This window comes from Panthera pardus, unplaced genomic scaffold (assembly GCF_024362965.1).
Source record: "Panthera pardus isolate Hobbes unplaced genomic scaffold, ASM2436296v1 HiC_scaffold_17, whole genome shotgun sequence".
Lineage (NCBI taxonomy): Eukaryota > Metazoa > Chordata > Mammalia > Carnivora > Felidae > Panthera > Panthera pardus.
This window is the reverse complement of record NW_026526732.1, coordinates 41,104,528-41,121,436: the sequence shown is the minus strand read 5'-3', so window position 1 is coordinate 41,121,436 and position 16,909 is coordinate 41,104,528. Positions and strand designations below refer to the sequence as shown.

General features: G+C 36.2%; 1 protein-coding gene across 1 annotated transcript in view; it reads left to right on the top strand.

The window, feature by feature from the left end:
• Nucleotides 1-14,736, top strand: part of CLVS2 (clavesin 2) — a 70,329-nt gene extending 55,593 nt beyond the window's left edge. The window contains exons 5-6 of the mRNA XM_019418242.2: nucleotides 3,295-3,515; nucleotides 8,580-14,736. Of these exons, the coding sequence (XP_019273787.1) occupies nucleotides 3,295-3,515; nucleotides 8,580-8,667 (309 nt within the window). The 3' untranslated portion in view covers nucleotides 8,668-14,736. The remainder of the gene's footprint in view (nucleotides 1-3,294; nucleotides 3,516-8,579) is intronic.
• The last annotated feature ends 2,173 nt before the right edge of the window (nucleotides 14,737-16,909 follow it).

Sequence of the window (16,909 nt, the reverse complement as noted above, 5' to 3'; positions counted from 1 at the left end):
GAGGTGCATTCACATTTAAGAGTTCTGGAATCTTCATATAGTATATATTTTTCAAGAAACCTTGGGTTTGGAGACATGACAGTATTTTATGAATTGTCAAAACAGTAAATGCACAGTAAAACTAAGTAAACTATATAATATGCTAGATGGTGAGAAATGATATAAAGAAACATGATGTGGGGAAAGTGGACAGAACTTTCCAGGTTGGGCAGGGTTATGATATTAAAAAGGCTCACCAGAGGAGGTCTTCCTGAAAGGAGACTTTCAAGAAAAGGCTTGCAGGAGATGGGAGAATAAGCCATAGGAATATCTAAAGGCAAAAATCCTCAGACAGAACATCCATTGCAAATGTCCTGGGACAAATGCATGCATGGTATGCTTTACCAGGAAGTAAAGGGGTAGGTGTGTTCAAAGAAGAGGTTTATGGAGGACCTTACAGGATTTACTCCTTGAGAAAGGAGAAGCCAATGGGGAATTGTGAGTGGAATAACATCATCTAACATGGTCATTCTGGCCGCTGTGTTAAGAATAGAGCACAGGTGGCCAGAGTTGCAGTGGGGAGAACAATTAGAAGGTTAGTGCAGTAATACAGTTTGAAGGATGATGATAGCTTCATTTAGGGTTGTAGAGGTGGAGTTGGTCAGATGTTCAGATTCATGATATATTTTGAAGAAAGAACCAAAAGGATTTACTGACTACTTAGAGAGGAATTAAGGATGGGTTGAAGGTGTTAGCCTGAGAAATTAGAAGCCGTCATACTACTAACTGACATTGAAAACAAGGAGGAGCTGATTTTGAGAAGAAAGTTGTGAGTCAGTTTTGGACATATTAAGTTTGAGGTGCCCATCGAACTTTTAAGTGGAAATGTTAAGTAGAGAGTAGAAATAGTGATATAAAGTTCAAAGGAGAGGTCTGGATTTGATATATAAATGTTTCAGTGTATGGACAATATTTAGGTCCACTGGACTGAATGAGGTCACCAAGAAGTAAGTACACTTAGAGAAGAGAACAAATCCAAGAACTGAAGCCTGGAAGTCTGTGACATTAAGATGTTGGGATGATGAGGAATAATCAGCAAAAGAGACCGAAAAGAAGCATCTGTCAAAGTAGGAGAAAATCGTGAGATGCTGGGAATGTTTCAATGAGGAGAGTCATTTATATCCAGTGCTGTTGAGAGTTCAAGAAAAATAAAGGCTGAGAATCGGACACTGAATTTAGCAATGAGAAAGAGCCTGACAAGAACTATCTCCATGTTATCGTGGGAGGCAAAGCCTGTTTGGACCGGATTCAGGAAAAATGGGACTAGAGTATTTGGACAGTGAATATAAACAACTCCTTTGATGAGTTTTGTTATAAAGAGAAGGAGAGAAATAGAAGAATAACTGGAAGTAGAAATCTGGCCGTGAGAGGTTTTGTGTGTCTTTTCGAGAGGGAATGGAAAGAGAAGAGTTGGCAGGTTTGTTCTCTAATGGGAAAGATCCACCAGACGGAGGAAGTGCGATGATGTGAGAGAGACTGGAAAGAACTGCTTGAGCAGTATAACTGAGTAGAGGAGAGAAGATGGATTCTAGTGCACAGGTGGAGAGGTTGGCCTTTGTAGAGTTTATCTTTCCATTGTACTAGAAGCGGAGGCACAGCATATGGACACAGATGCTGGTGGGTGGGTCTCATCTGGTTGCCCTATTTTTTCAGTGAAAGAGGAAGCAAGGCCAAAGCTGAAAATGATGTTGAGGGAGGAGGTAGCAGAATGTTAGCAAAGAGAGAGGAAGTAGTGTGCTAGGATTCCCTTTACCTCCCTAAGGATTTATGATGATAACTCATGCGTGACTTGAAAGGAGGTTTGTTACGTGAAGAAACACATCTAATGAAATAAGATTGTATAACTAATAAAATAAGAGTTTCAGGTGCCAGAACTTAACTTACCACCGACCTCAATTATTTTAATTTCTCCTAAGAAGAACCTAAGAGTGTGTGTGTGTATGTGTGTGGTGGGGGTAGGTAGGGGGACTGTTGTGCTCTGCAAAGAGGAGTGGAAGTGTGTGAAGTTTGCAATTGGCCTGATGTACTTGGCAGCAGATGGCATCTTCTCCCTCCGTTGGCCCCACATCAAGTATTTCAGGCAGCCATTTCCTCTGCCTATTTTGGCCAGTGACCCTCTCTCACCTGCTTTTACTGGTCCATAATCTGTTGAAATTACTTGTTGACTGATCATTCCCATCCCTATCATTTTGTTTGAATACTGTAGACTAGTTTTTCTTTGTTTTCCCATATATTTACTTTAGCGGACTTTAAAAATACAGACAGCGAAGATAAATATATTAGCCTGTTTGTTCATCATGAACCTGAAATATGAGTCACTTTTAAACTATAAGTGACTATTTCTAAGTTACTTATAAACTATAATCCTTAAACAAATGTTCTATAAATTATTTGAGATGACAACAATGCTTTTTCAGAGACCAATCTATAGTTTTGAGATTGAAATGAAAGAAGAGGAAAGAGGTAGCAATTCATGGAGGAATAAATCTTGCATCTGTAGCTTGAATAATTTTCCAGTTAAAAAAAAAAAGCTAGATGTAGACAGTAATACCAACAATTAATGTATACATACATCTTTACATTTTCACTCCATTATTTTATTTTTATTTGAACAATAAATATAGAAACCACTAGTAGAGAAGATGCTGGCAACATTATAGAACTTAAGTCCTTTGGGATGTGAACCTTCACTCAACCTTTCATTATGATAATGCTAATCTACTTTTATTTACATTACACACTTTGCATTACAAAGCAGTAATTTAGTGGTTACAGTGTTCTTATTTTTATTGATGATAAAGAAAAAGCCAAAGTAGTAACAGCTTTTGGGCTTAATAACTTGGATGGGCTCTACAGTTGATGAGTCCCTTATGAGAATGGTCTATTTTAACAGCATTCATTATGCACACCATTAGCTCTGCACAACTAACATCAGGATGATGTACAGATCAATATGCACATTGGATTCTACTCATGACCTCAAACTATAAATTTTGGGTTCCAGCTCTTTAACCCAACCACCCTCTGACTTTCTAGAAACTACTTAAAATTCCTATGCCTCAGGATTTTTATATGAAATATTAGTATAACTATACCATCCCTGTCTGTTTTACAGAGTGGATGAAGGACTTAAATATTTTAACAGACATGGAAAACACTTATTTTTGCTTTTCCTAGCCTCACTCCCTGCTCCTAGCCTTTGGATTGTATTTATTCTCCTGTGTGTGTTTCCCCTCACCCTTGTTGCATTTGTAGATATTTTTGCATGGTAACAACCTGAACAGTCTACACCAACTAATTCATCCTGAGATCCTGCCTTCTGAGTTTGGAGGAATGCTGCCCCCTTATGATATGGGAACATGGGCAAGAACACTGCTAGATCACGAGTACGATGATGACAGTGAATACAATGTGGACTCCTACAGTATGCCTGTAAAAGAGGTGGAAAAGGAACTCTCTCCCAAGTCCATGAAGAGGTATGCTGGAGGTGGCTGGGAAGTGGGCTGGAGCCAGTGTGAGGGTGCCCCCAGTTAACTCCAGGTTTTATACTTTTGGGGAATAGATATTTGGTGGGATTTTAAATCCTTTTATGCCTCCATCAGTAGATGTCTAAGAAAGTTAAGTCAAAGATAAAGTCATACAAGGTAATGTCAGCACAGTTTTGTTCCATATTCACAGAGACTCTAACAAGGCTCTTAACTGAATGAGCCACCCAGGTGCCCCTCAACCACTTGGTCTTAATCAACTCTACATCCTCCTCATTCTGGTCACTCCTTATCAGTCACTTCCTTTATTTTTTTGTCTGTCAAATCACTGATTTTATTTAATTCTGTTTCCTCTCCCCAAATTTAAGCTTCATGAAGACTTCAGTGGCTTTGTCTGTCCTGTTCTCTGAATTGCCAGTGCCTGAAGTAGGGCCTGGCACAAAGAGAGGGTATTCACTGGGTACCAGTGGAGTGAATGAAGGAGTGCTCTGCTGTCAGTGGCCCCTTTTAGGTGCCACGTCCAGAATTGAATAGGTGACATCTGATGCTATCACTACTTGAATTTAGGTTCCAGAACCCTAGCTTTGGCCTCAGTGGCTTCCTTTGATTTCTGTTTTTGACTCTATTGCTGTGGTTCAGGCAGCGAAAGCACATTGCTGACTCATATTGAGCTCCCTGACACTAGAAGGCTCTTTACTTACAGATCCATATCCTCATAATTCTCTCTTTCTGTGTTTAGCTTTTTCCTCCAAGCAGACAATTTTAATTGATTAACACCATCTTGTTAGATTTGGCTCAGTTTGTCCACCTTTTGAAGTCTTTTTGGATCTTGATTTTCTTCTCCAATTAATTAGGCCGTTCTGTCCTCTGACGACTTGGCTCACAGCACATTGACCTCCCAACCCTGAGTTTCTTGCTTCTGACATGGATTGATTAGAATTTCAGACATCCTTTGTTTGGGGCAGGTTTTGTATTATGTGAAGTTCTTAGGGTGCTATCTGAAAACTTGTGAAGAATGAGCCTAAGAAAGTTATTTCACTTGAGTCTCATCTTCTCTAAGTCAGGGAATGGCAGTTCCCTGTTAAGAATGGGAGAAAATTGTCTCCTCTTCTCCATTTCTGCCCCCCCCCCCCAGTTTTATATTATCATTAGATTGAGAGGGAAAAAAATCATTCCTTTGCCAAAGACTTGTAGATATTTCCTCCTTTGGGGGCGTTTAGCTAGAGGTGTAGGAAGAAGACTTTCTGCCTCTGTGTCAATTTGTGGAGGAATACCATAGTCCATGAAAAGATACAAAGTTCAAAAGATTGTGGGTGTTTCAAAGTGGAGGAATGTCTTTTGCCTTATATCTCTAGTACCTAGGATAGTGCCCAGGGTAGGCACGTAACAGTTGAGTGAGTAGCAATATTAATATTGCCATGGTAATATGAGCTCTGATTTTATTGAATAATATTCCACATCTGGTGTTACTACATGTCAAACTCCATCTAATGCTTTGTATACGTTGACTTGTTTGCTTCTATAAATAACTAATAGGTTAGAACTATTCCTCTCTCATTGGTGAGGAGATCCAGATAAAGAGAAGATGAGTAACTCCCACATGCCACATAGACACAAAGTAGCACTGCTAATATTGGAAAACCAACAATCCAATTCCATCAGTCGTTTCCTTAACTGCTACCATTTGTGACCTGCCAAAGTTTGTGCTGGACTTTATGCATGCATTATTGAGTTTGATCCTTAGTACATCTGTATGATGTAGGTGTTGTATTCTCCCTCTTACAGTTAAGAGAACAAAATCTAGGAAGTTTAAATAGCCTTCTCATGGTCACAGAGCTAGCAAATAGCAGACCTGGAATTGGAATCCACTTCTGTCCAAAATCTGTCTTCTTAAACACAAAGGTATAACGCAACATTGTGGGTGCATAATAAATGAATAAATGACAACTGAGTGATTAAATTTAAGTTATTGGGTTTCATGCAAAAAAAAAAATAGAGGTTATTCATTGCAAAGATAGTAGAGGCTATGTGGAGAAGGTTCCCATATACTATGAGTTAATGATAAACAACTCCTTCTATTGTAGCTGAAACAGACACATTCACTTATGATCCCGCACAATTATGATCCTGCACAAATAGCCCTGTTGTGAGGTACCTGAGTGGCTCAGTTGGTTAAGCATCCAACTTCAGCTCAGGTCATGATCTCACGGTTTGTGAGTTCCAGCTCCACATCTGGCTCTCTGCTCTCAGTGCAGAGCCCACTTCAGATCCTGTGTCTCCCTCTTTCTCTGCCCCACCCCTGTTCATGCTCTTTCTCTCCGTCAAAAATAAATGAACTGAAAAAAAAAATTCCCTGCTGTTTTTGTATAACACAGCAAAAAAAAATCTGGACTAAAATAATGGTACACTTGGGACAATTAAATACCAAAAAATCTTAATCAGAAATCGTTTCTGCCTGGCTTGTTTTGTTGAGGAATTGTTCTACATATGGAGCCAGCGTTCATCATCCAACAATTCTGATACTGGTAGTTCATGATAAAAGCAAACTAAGAATTTAATCCCAGGTTGAATAGTGCACTGTAATTTAAAATATTAAAATAACCATATTCTCTAATCACTCTTTAAAAATAGTCAAGGAACTTAAGGATTTAAAAGACTGTATGTGTGTGTGTGCACATGTGTGTGTATGATATATGTTTTCATAGAACCTTTTGGCAAATGCTTAAATTGTGCACTTTGTGCTGCCTGAAGAGCTTTGGCATGTACTTATTCAATATTATTAGGTTATGCTTCAACATTTATAGAATAAATCTAACTTTGTGAGAATTTTAAAATGGATTTTCTGTTAAGAATTTCTTTTTTTATAGGATAAATGGCTTTATCTTTATTACTCTTGCTTTTAAATGCTTAATACCAAACTTCTTTCAGTTATGGAAACTATTTATTGGGTAGAATTCAAGATATTAAGATCCTGTTGTGTAACAGACTGTGATACACATTGTGTTTACTGTAAGGAGAGAAACTGATCATGTCCCTGCTTATGGAATTTACTAGTAGTCACGTTAATACTTTAGTGCAGGGCATCAAATGAAATTTTTTTGTTTTAACATGGATTTTTCTTAGGAGACCATTTTTTTGTTTGTTTTTAGTTGAGTCCAAGTAAAACAGTGTTAAAGGTCTAATTCCTAAGTGTTTTGTGCCATTTTCCACTGTGTTAAAATGTTATTTTATTCATCAAATAAATTATTTTTCCTAAGATATGGGGCGCTTGGGTTGCTCAGTCGGTTAAAGGTCTGACTTTGGCTCAGGTCATGATCTCTTGGTTCCTGAGTTCGAGCCCTGCATCGGACTGTGTGCTGACAGGTCAGAGCCTGGAACCTGGCTCGGATTGTGTGTCTCCCTCTCTCTCTCCGCCCCTCCCAGCTCATGCTCTGTCTCTCTTTCTCTCCAAAATAATAAGCATTAAAAATTATTTTTCTGAAGATAAATTATTATTGCCTTTAAAAATGATACACAATCCCTTATTCCTTCTTTTCTTCCTCCTTCTTCTCTCCTTCCTCCTCCTTTATTTCCCCTTCTCTTCCCTGTCCCTCTCCCTCTTTTCCCTCCACTGTCTCTCTCTCACCCATCTGCTCATTCAACTTTAGTTGGTCTCCTTTCTGATATACACATGTATAACCTATTACTGAGATAAAATAGTGAAAATGACTTAGGAAATAAAACATTCCTATTTTAATGTCCTCCCCTTTCTTTGCACTCCCTCTTTAGAGATGAATTTAGGTTTATTTAAATAAAAGAGTCAATTAATCAGTTAATCCTATAATTATTTTTGCTTTGATAATTAGTTCCATTGCTGTTCTTTTTCATTAGCATGTGCAGTTGTATTTTAGCTTACAGTCTTTTTTTTTTTTGAGAGTTAATGAGGTCTGCTAAGAGGCATATTGCCACAGCAATAGCCAATTGGCTGGAATGCAGCAGCGGGGGGGGGGGGGAATTCATTACTGAGGAGAATTTTAAAAGGGCAGCTGCTTCTTTAATGCCATAGCTATTAAGAATGCAGTTTCCTGCCATAACAGTAGTATGTTTCATTGACTTTCCCCCTGCCCAGTTTCAAGTTGTTTCCTAATGATGAATTGAGATATAATCCCTACCTACTGTCAAAGGCATGTATAAGGAGTTCAAATGATTGCTCTTGTAATCACAAAGTGCTGCTGCCTCAACAAGAGGGATTTTTACTCTTTTAAAGCCTTAAATCGTTTCATGAAACTTTCCAGAGTAAGACTGATTTTATTCAGATGCTCCAGTGGGAAATTTAACAAAAGCTCACATTGAAATTTTGATTCCTTTTCTTTTCCTATTGTGGTCATCCAAAATAGAAAATGATGGTTAGGGATGCTTGGGTGGCTTGAATGTTTGAGCAATGGACTCTATTTCCACTCAGGTTCTGATCTTACGATTGGCGAGGTCTAGTGCTGCATGGGTCTCCACGCTGACAGCGCAAAGTCTGTCTTGGGACTCTCTCTCTGTCCCTCTACTGCTCTCACTCTCTCTTTCAAAATAAATAAATAAATAAACATTTAGAAAGGTGGTTAAAATGCACATTCGTGTTGAATTTGTTTCCAAGAGCTCTTTAAAACAGGAACCAAGGCTCCTATCACTTCTACATCATTTCTCATAACAATAGTTTCACTGTAATAATTTTCCACTTGGGGATGTGCTATTATCATCCATCTGTCCTACGCTATAAATTCTCACTCTCAAAGAAAAGACTCTTGATCGATTGGGAAGAGTAGAACTTAAGCCTATTATGGTACATTTAGAATTCTTTGCTGCTCATTATTTTATTTAGAGCTCAGAGGGGATTTTTTTCTCCCTCTGATGCAAAACCCATGGTAAGCATGTCTTTCTGTAAACGTGCAGCATTCTCAGTTCATAAAGCCTTTGATGTAGGGAAGATAATCCGCATCCATGAGAGCAGTAATAATGGAGAAAAGACAGAGAAGGGAACATGATTATTTGGTAATAACTCTCTGACATTGGCCTTATCATTTCCAGATCCCAGTCAGTAGTGGATCCTACAGTACTAAAACGCATGGATAAAAATGAAGAAGAAAACATGCAACCTTTGCTCTCTCTGGACTGATAAATTCTCTACACTCTCCATGGATTAGAAATGGAAGGTACTTGTTTTCAGCAACAGGGACAGCACTGTGGAAGAATGACCAGCTGGAAACTTATTTATTCATGTTAATGTAGCATAATATATAATAAGGCATTGGGCTTTCCCATTTGCCTGAACCATGGGTGCCCTGGTCTGGAGTTAAAGAAAAAAGTCAATAATTTATTCTGTAAGTGCCAAGTTCTTTGTAAATATAATGTAATCTTCATGTCAAGTTTGTAAACTTTGGTAGTAACTTAAATTGGAAAAGATTGGCTCATGAGACCATACCAGTGATATGAATTATAACAAAAACCAGAAAAGACACATACGCAATGGAAGCTAATTAAATGTAGCCCTGTTTCCTATGAAGCCATATTTCAGCTATCATAGTGATTGTTTCATTGTTTTTCTCTGAAATTGTCATATTCCAATGTACTTTTAATGGACACAGGTAACTAGATGATTCTAGGAAATTAGTATGATAAGTGTATTTCCTGTCTAGTGATTTTCATTTCACACAAAATGTGTCTTAGTGACTATCACTGGCCTTGAATTTTGGAGACAAGGAATGGCAGAGGAGCTGGTAAACTAAACACTTGAACTCTTCCATGTTGTTTAATTCCTGGAGTCTTGTGAAAAGATATGTTCCCCATATTAAGATGTCGAATTCTGAAAGAGAGTGGATTTTTTTTAAACTGCTGTCTTCACAATGTGTCTTTTATTTAAGACTCCATTGTATCGTTTCTCGGCCTTTTGGCTAAGATCAAATGTAGTATTTAAGACCCCATTGTATCCCTGTCTAATGTACTTTAAGAACATTTCCCCCCACAAAACTCTTTGACCAAGAGAAAGAGAACTCATATGTGAATAGTGTTTTGACAGCTAATTTTGGGCATAAAAGTTGCCATGTACGGATAAGGGGCTAATTTCTAATTCTTGTGCACTGGTTGGAAACATAAACATATATATTCACATGCACATATATATTTTTATTGAGCTCTAATAAATTCTTGATGTGACAGGCTTATAAAATAAATCATAAATATTCAATGGTCTTAGAGATGTTATAAATGATTATGTGAGATACTAACTCTGGAAAACTACTTCTGCTAAAGTTAATGAAAATGATGTTTAGTGAAATAGACTTTCAGTGAACCTGTTTAAGGGAATTCCAGTTTAATTTGTAATGCAATCTTGAATCTGTGCCATTTTAGTGAAAAAAATTTTTCCTTTAAAAAACAACAGGTCTCAACGTAACATAGGTTTTAGGTGACCAAGAGTAATACAATTTTTCTCAAAAATCCAAGTAATTATCTTAATGACTCTGTAAGTACAGATTTTCTTTTCAGAAAAGACTGAAGGAACATATTGCATCCATAAGACATAATGAAAGCTTCTGAGGGCATCTGAGATAGCATATTATAATTCAAATCTAGATGTGGAATCCTTATGTTATTTAGTTTTTATTTCATAGAAATTGTACAATTATAGCACATTTTTAAAATCTTACTTTAAATTTCAAATCCCAGTGTGAAAAAGCAAGATTTTTACCACCTCTTCAGAGTGACAATTTTTGAGATCGAAAATTTACCACTAAAATATTCTTTTGAAAGAAACATATCTCAAGGAGCTCTTGGAAACCAACAGAAATAAAGGCATGTAGCAGCTTTTATATATTTTTGGCCAAAAGCTTCAAAAATTCCAGTGACAATTCTATAGCCAAAAGGCTTAAAATCAAGATCAGGACACCAATCTGCAGTCTCACTGATGGCCTATCTAACATTTGTAAAAATACATAATCTATACATAAATAATATGATTGAAATACATCTTAGAAATGCCAACCTCAAGGAAGTGCAGAAGAATAACAACTGTCAGGTACTCTGCCCTGCCCATAAATATGATAGAGATTAGAATGACCTGGGGATAAAAAGCCACAGCAACTCTTATCTTTGTTAGAACCCTACCCATGAGATTCTTACGTTTTTGCCTACCTGATGTACATTTTATAGTCTTGGACTTCATATACTACAGAAGCAAGTGTTAGGCAATAGGATGCATTAGGATAAAAGAGAAACAAAGTACAGAAGGATTGTCAACTTTTCAGTCTCATGTGTTTCTCTTGAAATACACTATTTATTGGCATTTTTTAGGATTCTACCGGCTTCAGATGTCAACCAGTATAGCCAGCTTCTTTCCCCTCTCATAAGGCTAGTGTCATATATAAAAATAACCAGAAAGGCATATTTTATGTGTATACATACCTATCTAAGTATGATTCCCACTATCTCCCTTGCCCAACATCTGGAAACTTCATTTCCCATTGCTGTGTGTCTGTTCTTCTTCAAATGAGCAATTCAGAGTTGGCTGCATTGTGTAAAATATTTTTAAATGAATGAAAAAATTACAACAATGATGCCTTTTGAAATTGCTTTATCTAGTTCAATCTGTGAGTAGACTCGTTTTCCAGGAATGTTTTTGGAGCTGCTTGGTCAAGGGATATTTGGTCAACTCTATAAATTTTCCCTTCAGCACCAGCTAACTTGCACCGTTTAGGGATGCTTTTCCTTGATGCGATATTCTGTGTTATATCTATTGTCACATAACTTCGTAAATAAGCACCCCCATATTCTTTCAATTTAATTGTGATAGTCCTCTCTCTCTCTCTGTCTCGCTCTCTCTCTCTGTCTCACACACACCCACATACATACACACAACACACACACACACACACACACACACACACACACACACACTCAGCTGTTTGCCCTCATGGATTTGCCTATTTTGAGATCTATGCTTTACTTTTGTAGCCGTCGTTATTGAAAATAGTAGACCTCAAAGAATTACCACATTTCATTTGGAATAGGCCAGTTGTTCATACTTCTCTCACCCTGCCTGTTCTGCCAGCTAGTTCTTATATCCTTTCTTCCTCCCATTGTTTCAGGGGCGGCTGCTTCCAAAGCTAGTTTAAAAATAAATAACTTTCCTTTTATTGTCAGTGATATTTATACACATTTTTGCCTGATATTTTTAAAGGAAGAGATTATCGTGAAAATACACTCTAAGAAATATGAAGAAGTGCCTCTTTAAAAATGAGATAAAGCAGTGATACTAGAATATGGATTCTATTTATATTCTCTTTGGAAAAGTAAATACATGCATCTATGTCATAAGGGTGAAATATAAATGTCATTTGAAGAAAGATATCGAGGCCTTGCTTTGAACATTCCCATAGAGTATAAGTCTTTATTGTGTAAGTTCAATACCGTAACTTGAACACGTTATTGACAAGTCTGGCATTATGCTAAAACAATATACAAGTATTTGTTCAAGGAAGTTTTTGAAGTGGGCATGCATGATTTCTTTTATTTTGGTAATAGTTTGCTTAGTGTAGGCAGACATTGCTTGAGTCTTTTCACAGAAAAATGCTTGTTTATTTTACCATACTGAAATTCATACATTCATAAGCAGGAAAGCCAAGCAGCTAGGTTCTCTCTAATATTGTTAACTAGGTCACATTGTTAAAGTAAACATTTGAAGTTTCTGTACTACTCCCGAGGGAGCAGAGGTCCCTCTAATGCATCAAGAAAATAGAGCATTGTTTTAGACCTCGGGGAACATGTTTATCACTCACAAAAAGAAACCCTTAGAGCCATGGCAGAGTGTATCTTCAGAAACAGATTTCCTTTCCTTCTACAAACAACCTAAAGGTTTATGGATGTGTCTGTGACCCCTTAGAGAAATTATATGAAGACAACCTGCTGAGAAGCTATGTATTCTGTGGTTGTATCTAAATGTCTAACTGATCTGGTTAGTTAATAACTTTTTTGATTCTTATTTTGTGTGTATTTATTAATGATTACTTGAAAAGCTGCCATCAGCCATCAGGACATTTTAGAGTGATTTTCAACACACAAAATAAAAGGAGCAAAGGTCTGGCATGATATTTGAACTTTCAGATATAGTATTTACATTTTTACATCAATAAGCTCATAGGCATATATTCCTTTTTAAGTATGCTATATAGATATATAGCCTAAAAAATAGTGGTGCATTTTAAATTTATGATACCATTAGATCATTTAAGAATCAGCAAGTTACATAAAATGTATTGGCACAAAAGTACAAGATTGGCTAAATATCCAGGATGTGTAATTATCTTCAGTAGTAAAAAGGATTTGTTTTTTTTGTGTTCATTTTAGTTGAAAGAAAACTGATTTCAACGTGCAATTGGAATTATTTAACACTATTTGCTAGTTGAAAGGGGGCAAATAAGTAAGACTACAAAAGGAGACTTGACTTTGAAACATTATTGTATCTTGATCTTAGTGGCTTAAAGAATGTAAGTTTTCACAAGTTCAAGTTTTTATTTTGTAAACATCCATAGGTTAACCCCACACATGGAGATACTATTATGGAGTCTATTCTGTGATAAGTGTGGGAATTTATTCCTTTGCATTGTGGGAAAAAATATAAAGTAGCAATTCTGTGGATTGAAACAGCCAAATTTTACTGTTTTTCAAAGGTGGAGGGTGCAAATGATACTTTTTAAATTAATAAAAAAACCAAATATGCATAGATTTAAATACAATGAATGCACTTTTCTAGTAGATAGTGGACATGTTACAATTCAGAAGGTGTTGGTCAGTATTTGGCTTAGTTTCAAGTTTCAATGCAAATATTTGTATCTTTAATGATATCAATTCATTTATTCTGTCAAAATTATTTTTGTGGTGAATGAGAGAGACCTCAGTGAAAATTGAAATAAATGTTAATAGAACTTTCAAGAGTTCATCAATCCCCAACTATTTTGAAAAATTGCAATGGACTATAAATGGTTTACATATAATAGAGTTTCAAGCATTGTCTTATTTCTAATCTAGTTTTCAGCTTTCAGACTTATTTAGAAGATAAATAAAATTTCAAAACCACATACTTTTTTTTTCCCAAACTGTCCAGAAAGAAAACAAAACAAGATGTCTAAGAGGTAATTTATAAAAGTCCTACATAAGAATACAAGCACACTGTTTACTATTTGGTTTAAATACCTATGACCTTTTGAGGGAGTGATTTATTCCAATACAACATTATAAATGGTATAATATAATTTTTGAATAAATACATTTCTGCTTTAAAAAATAATTTTGCATATGGTGAATGTTGAATTTGGTAGTATTAGATCTGTTGCACCTGTGAAATGTAAATTTCTAAAATATCATCTAAAAATGGACAATAACTTTCTTTTTAGAGAAATTTTAGTTAGCTATTTAGGTTAGGATATCTGAGATCTTCTGACATTTACATGATTGGAGCTTAAAGGAGAAAACATATTTCATTTAATCAAAACGTCATTTTTAGTATTCTGTAAGTTTTAGACAAGATTTCAAAGGATAGTTTGAATGAAGAAGTGAATTAACTTTTAAGTTGCATATAGCAATGCGGATGACCATTAAATACCTGATATTTTCACTTTTGACGTAAAGTTATGAGATTAGACATACATTCAAAATTATAAAGAAGCATTGATTTAAATAAATTCTATTAAACATAACTCCATTTCAAGCTATAAAATAAAACTATTCAGCCTGACTTGGAAAAAATGCTTAATAAATACACATTTGTGTCTTCTGTGAGTTTCCCTCATTTAACTTACCTATAGATGAAAAGTTATCTAATGAGGGAAAGAGACATTTAGCTAGAACCCTCTGTAATAGACTTTATGACTTTCTCTGGCTCAGATGCAGATGATTTTCCTGTACACAGCTTTTGAGATTATTAAGGATCATTATTGCTGCCTCTTTGTAAAGCCATGTCAGGAAGGGGCCATGTTTCTAGCAGCAACTGAAGAAGCATCACAAGTGGGAATGAATTCAGGACAACCAAAGAATGCAAGAAAAACCAGAGATATGGAATTCTTTCCGCACTAAAAAGTACATTAAAGTGTATTAAAGTGTACATACAGAAAACGTTTCCAAAATGTCAAGGGTTTCTGATATCAAGGCTTAAATACTTGGCCAATAAAAGAGTCCATGGGGACATGATGGTCAAGGCTCTGATGTGTAGTCTGTCTTCACACAGCAACAACATCAAAAACCCTTGTCTCTGAATATCACTTCTCTCTAAAAATAAAAATGAGTATGCTCTCTTCTGCCCCTTTTTTTTTCTAACTGGAATCATAAAAGTATCAGAAACCATAAACACTTTGCTATGTTTTAAGAAAAAATGTGCCATTATACACATAAAAACATAAATCAGTCAGTTGTATAGGATTGGGTATTTGCCTACTGATTTGTAAATGCTTAAGTAAATGTTTTTCAAAAATATATAAGATTTTCATGATAGAAAATTATGAAATGTTTTTTGGATCTTCGATCCACAGAGAAGACCAGTAATATTCTTTCTTTTGAATTAATTTATCTAAACGTTTTTATTTGGATGTCTAATGAACATGTCACGTTTAACATTTACAAAAAAACAAACTTCTCTTCTCTCACTCTGAGCCTGCTTCCCCTTTGGCCTTCCCATCTCCCCAAGTGTCAACTCAACCTTCTGGGTTCCAGGACTCAAAACTTTCCAATCATCCTCTCTTCCCTGTCTCTGTCTCGAAATCACATCCAATCAGCTCACTAACACTGTGGGCTCTCCTTCAAAATGTAATATCCATGCTGACCACTTCTCTAACCAGGACATCACTACCCTGTCCCAAGACTTCAACATTTTCCACCTGGAATATTTTAATAATCTGAAAACTGGTCTCTTTGCTTCTGCCCTTGGCGCCTAGAGTGGATTTATAACACATTAGCGAGAGTGAGCTCAGATCATTTCACTTTCTCAAAACCCGCAAGACTAAAAACCAATGTCCTTATGATGGAGAATGAGGAGAGTTGGTAAGAAGTTTGTAAGCACCAGAAGAGCAGAATAGCAGATTTTCTGGTTGGGTTGCATCTTGTCACCTGTGTAATGCAAAAGTAATTGTTAAATACTTTAATTTCTTGCTTCTAAAGTTCTACGCAATATACCCTCTCACCCATGACTTTGGCTTTTCTAGAGATTTCTTAAGAATATTTCTTCTACTCTTTATACTCTGGCCAAATTGTCATCCTTGCTAAGTGTCATCCTTGCTAAGCAAAGTGCCAAGACTTTGCTAAGCATTCCTCCAGCTCAGAACCTTTGCCCTTCTGTTCTTTCTGCCTCTCCCCCAACTCCCCAAAATCCATGTGGCTTATTCCCTCATTTCCTTCATCTTTGCTCAAAAGTCACCTTCTTAGAACTCTCTAAATTTCCCTATTTAAGATTATATGGCCCTATGGTTCTTCATACTTCCTTTTTCTGGTCTATTGCTTCCCCATAACTTTTATCACCTTCTAATACACCAAATAGCTTATTTATTTTGTTTATTTTACATCTTTTTCTAACAGAATATGAACTCCACACAAGCAGGGGTTTTTGCCTGTCCTTTCATTACTGGTGCCTTGAATAGTGCCTGGACTTAGCAGCAAATCCAAAAAGACTGCATGAAGATCTTAATTTGTTTCAGCATGCTATGTTATGCTTTTAAGGAGAGTTTTTTTCTATTTATTTATTTATTTATTTATTTATTTATTTATTTATTTTTGAGAGACAGAGAGAGACAGAGAGAGAATTTCAAGCAGGTTCCATGCCAATTCAGGGCTCGAACTCACAAACCATGAGATCATGACCTGAGCTGAAATCATGAGTTGGGCACTTAACCAACTGAGCCATCCACGCACCCCAAGGAAAAGTTTTTTTTTTTTCTTAATAAGAAAGCTCTTTTTGTTATTCATCTTCAAAGGGGGAATTTTTCCCTCTCTGATGATGATGGAAACATGAACCAATAATTAAATTCCCCTCTCCCTCAGATCTGGTCTCTACCCCAGAACTTCAGTTTTACATGACTGTTTGAGCTTTGTCTTTGGAAGTTACTCTAAGATCATTTGATTCTTGACCTATAATATGCATAGCTTACACTCAGTTTTGGAAAGACTACAAGATAGCTCAGATGAAAAGTCATTTTGAGGTCAAAACCATAGTAAATTGTTCTTTGTTGATTATCTTAGTTCCAATTTAAAATTTGCAAGTTAAAAGATCATAACTCTTCCAATATTGGAAACTAGATTAAGAGAAAACACCAAGATAGTTAGTTTAACTGGAAAGGAGAAAGAGGAGAAGAGAAGGGGGAAAAGAAATTATGATCACTCCT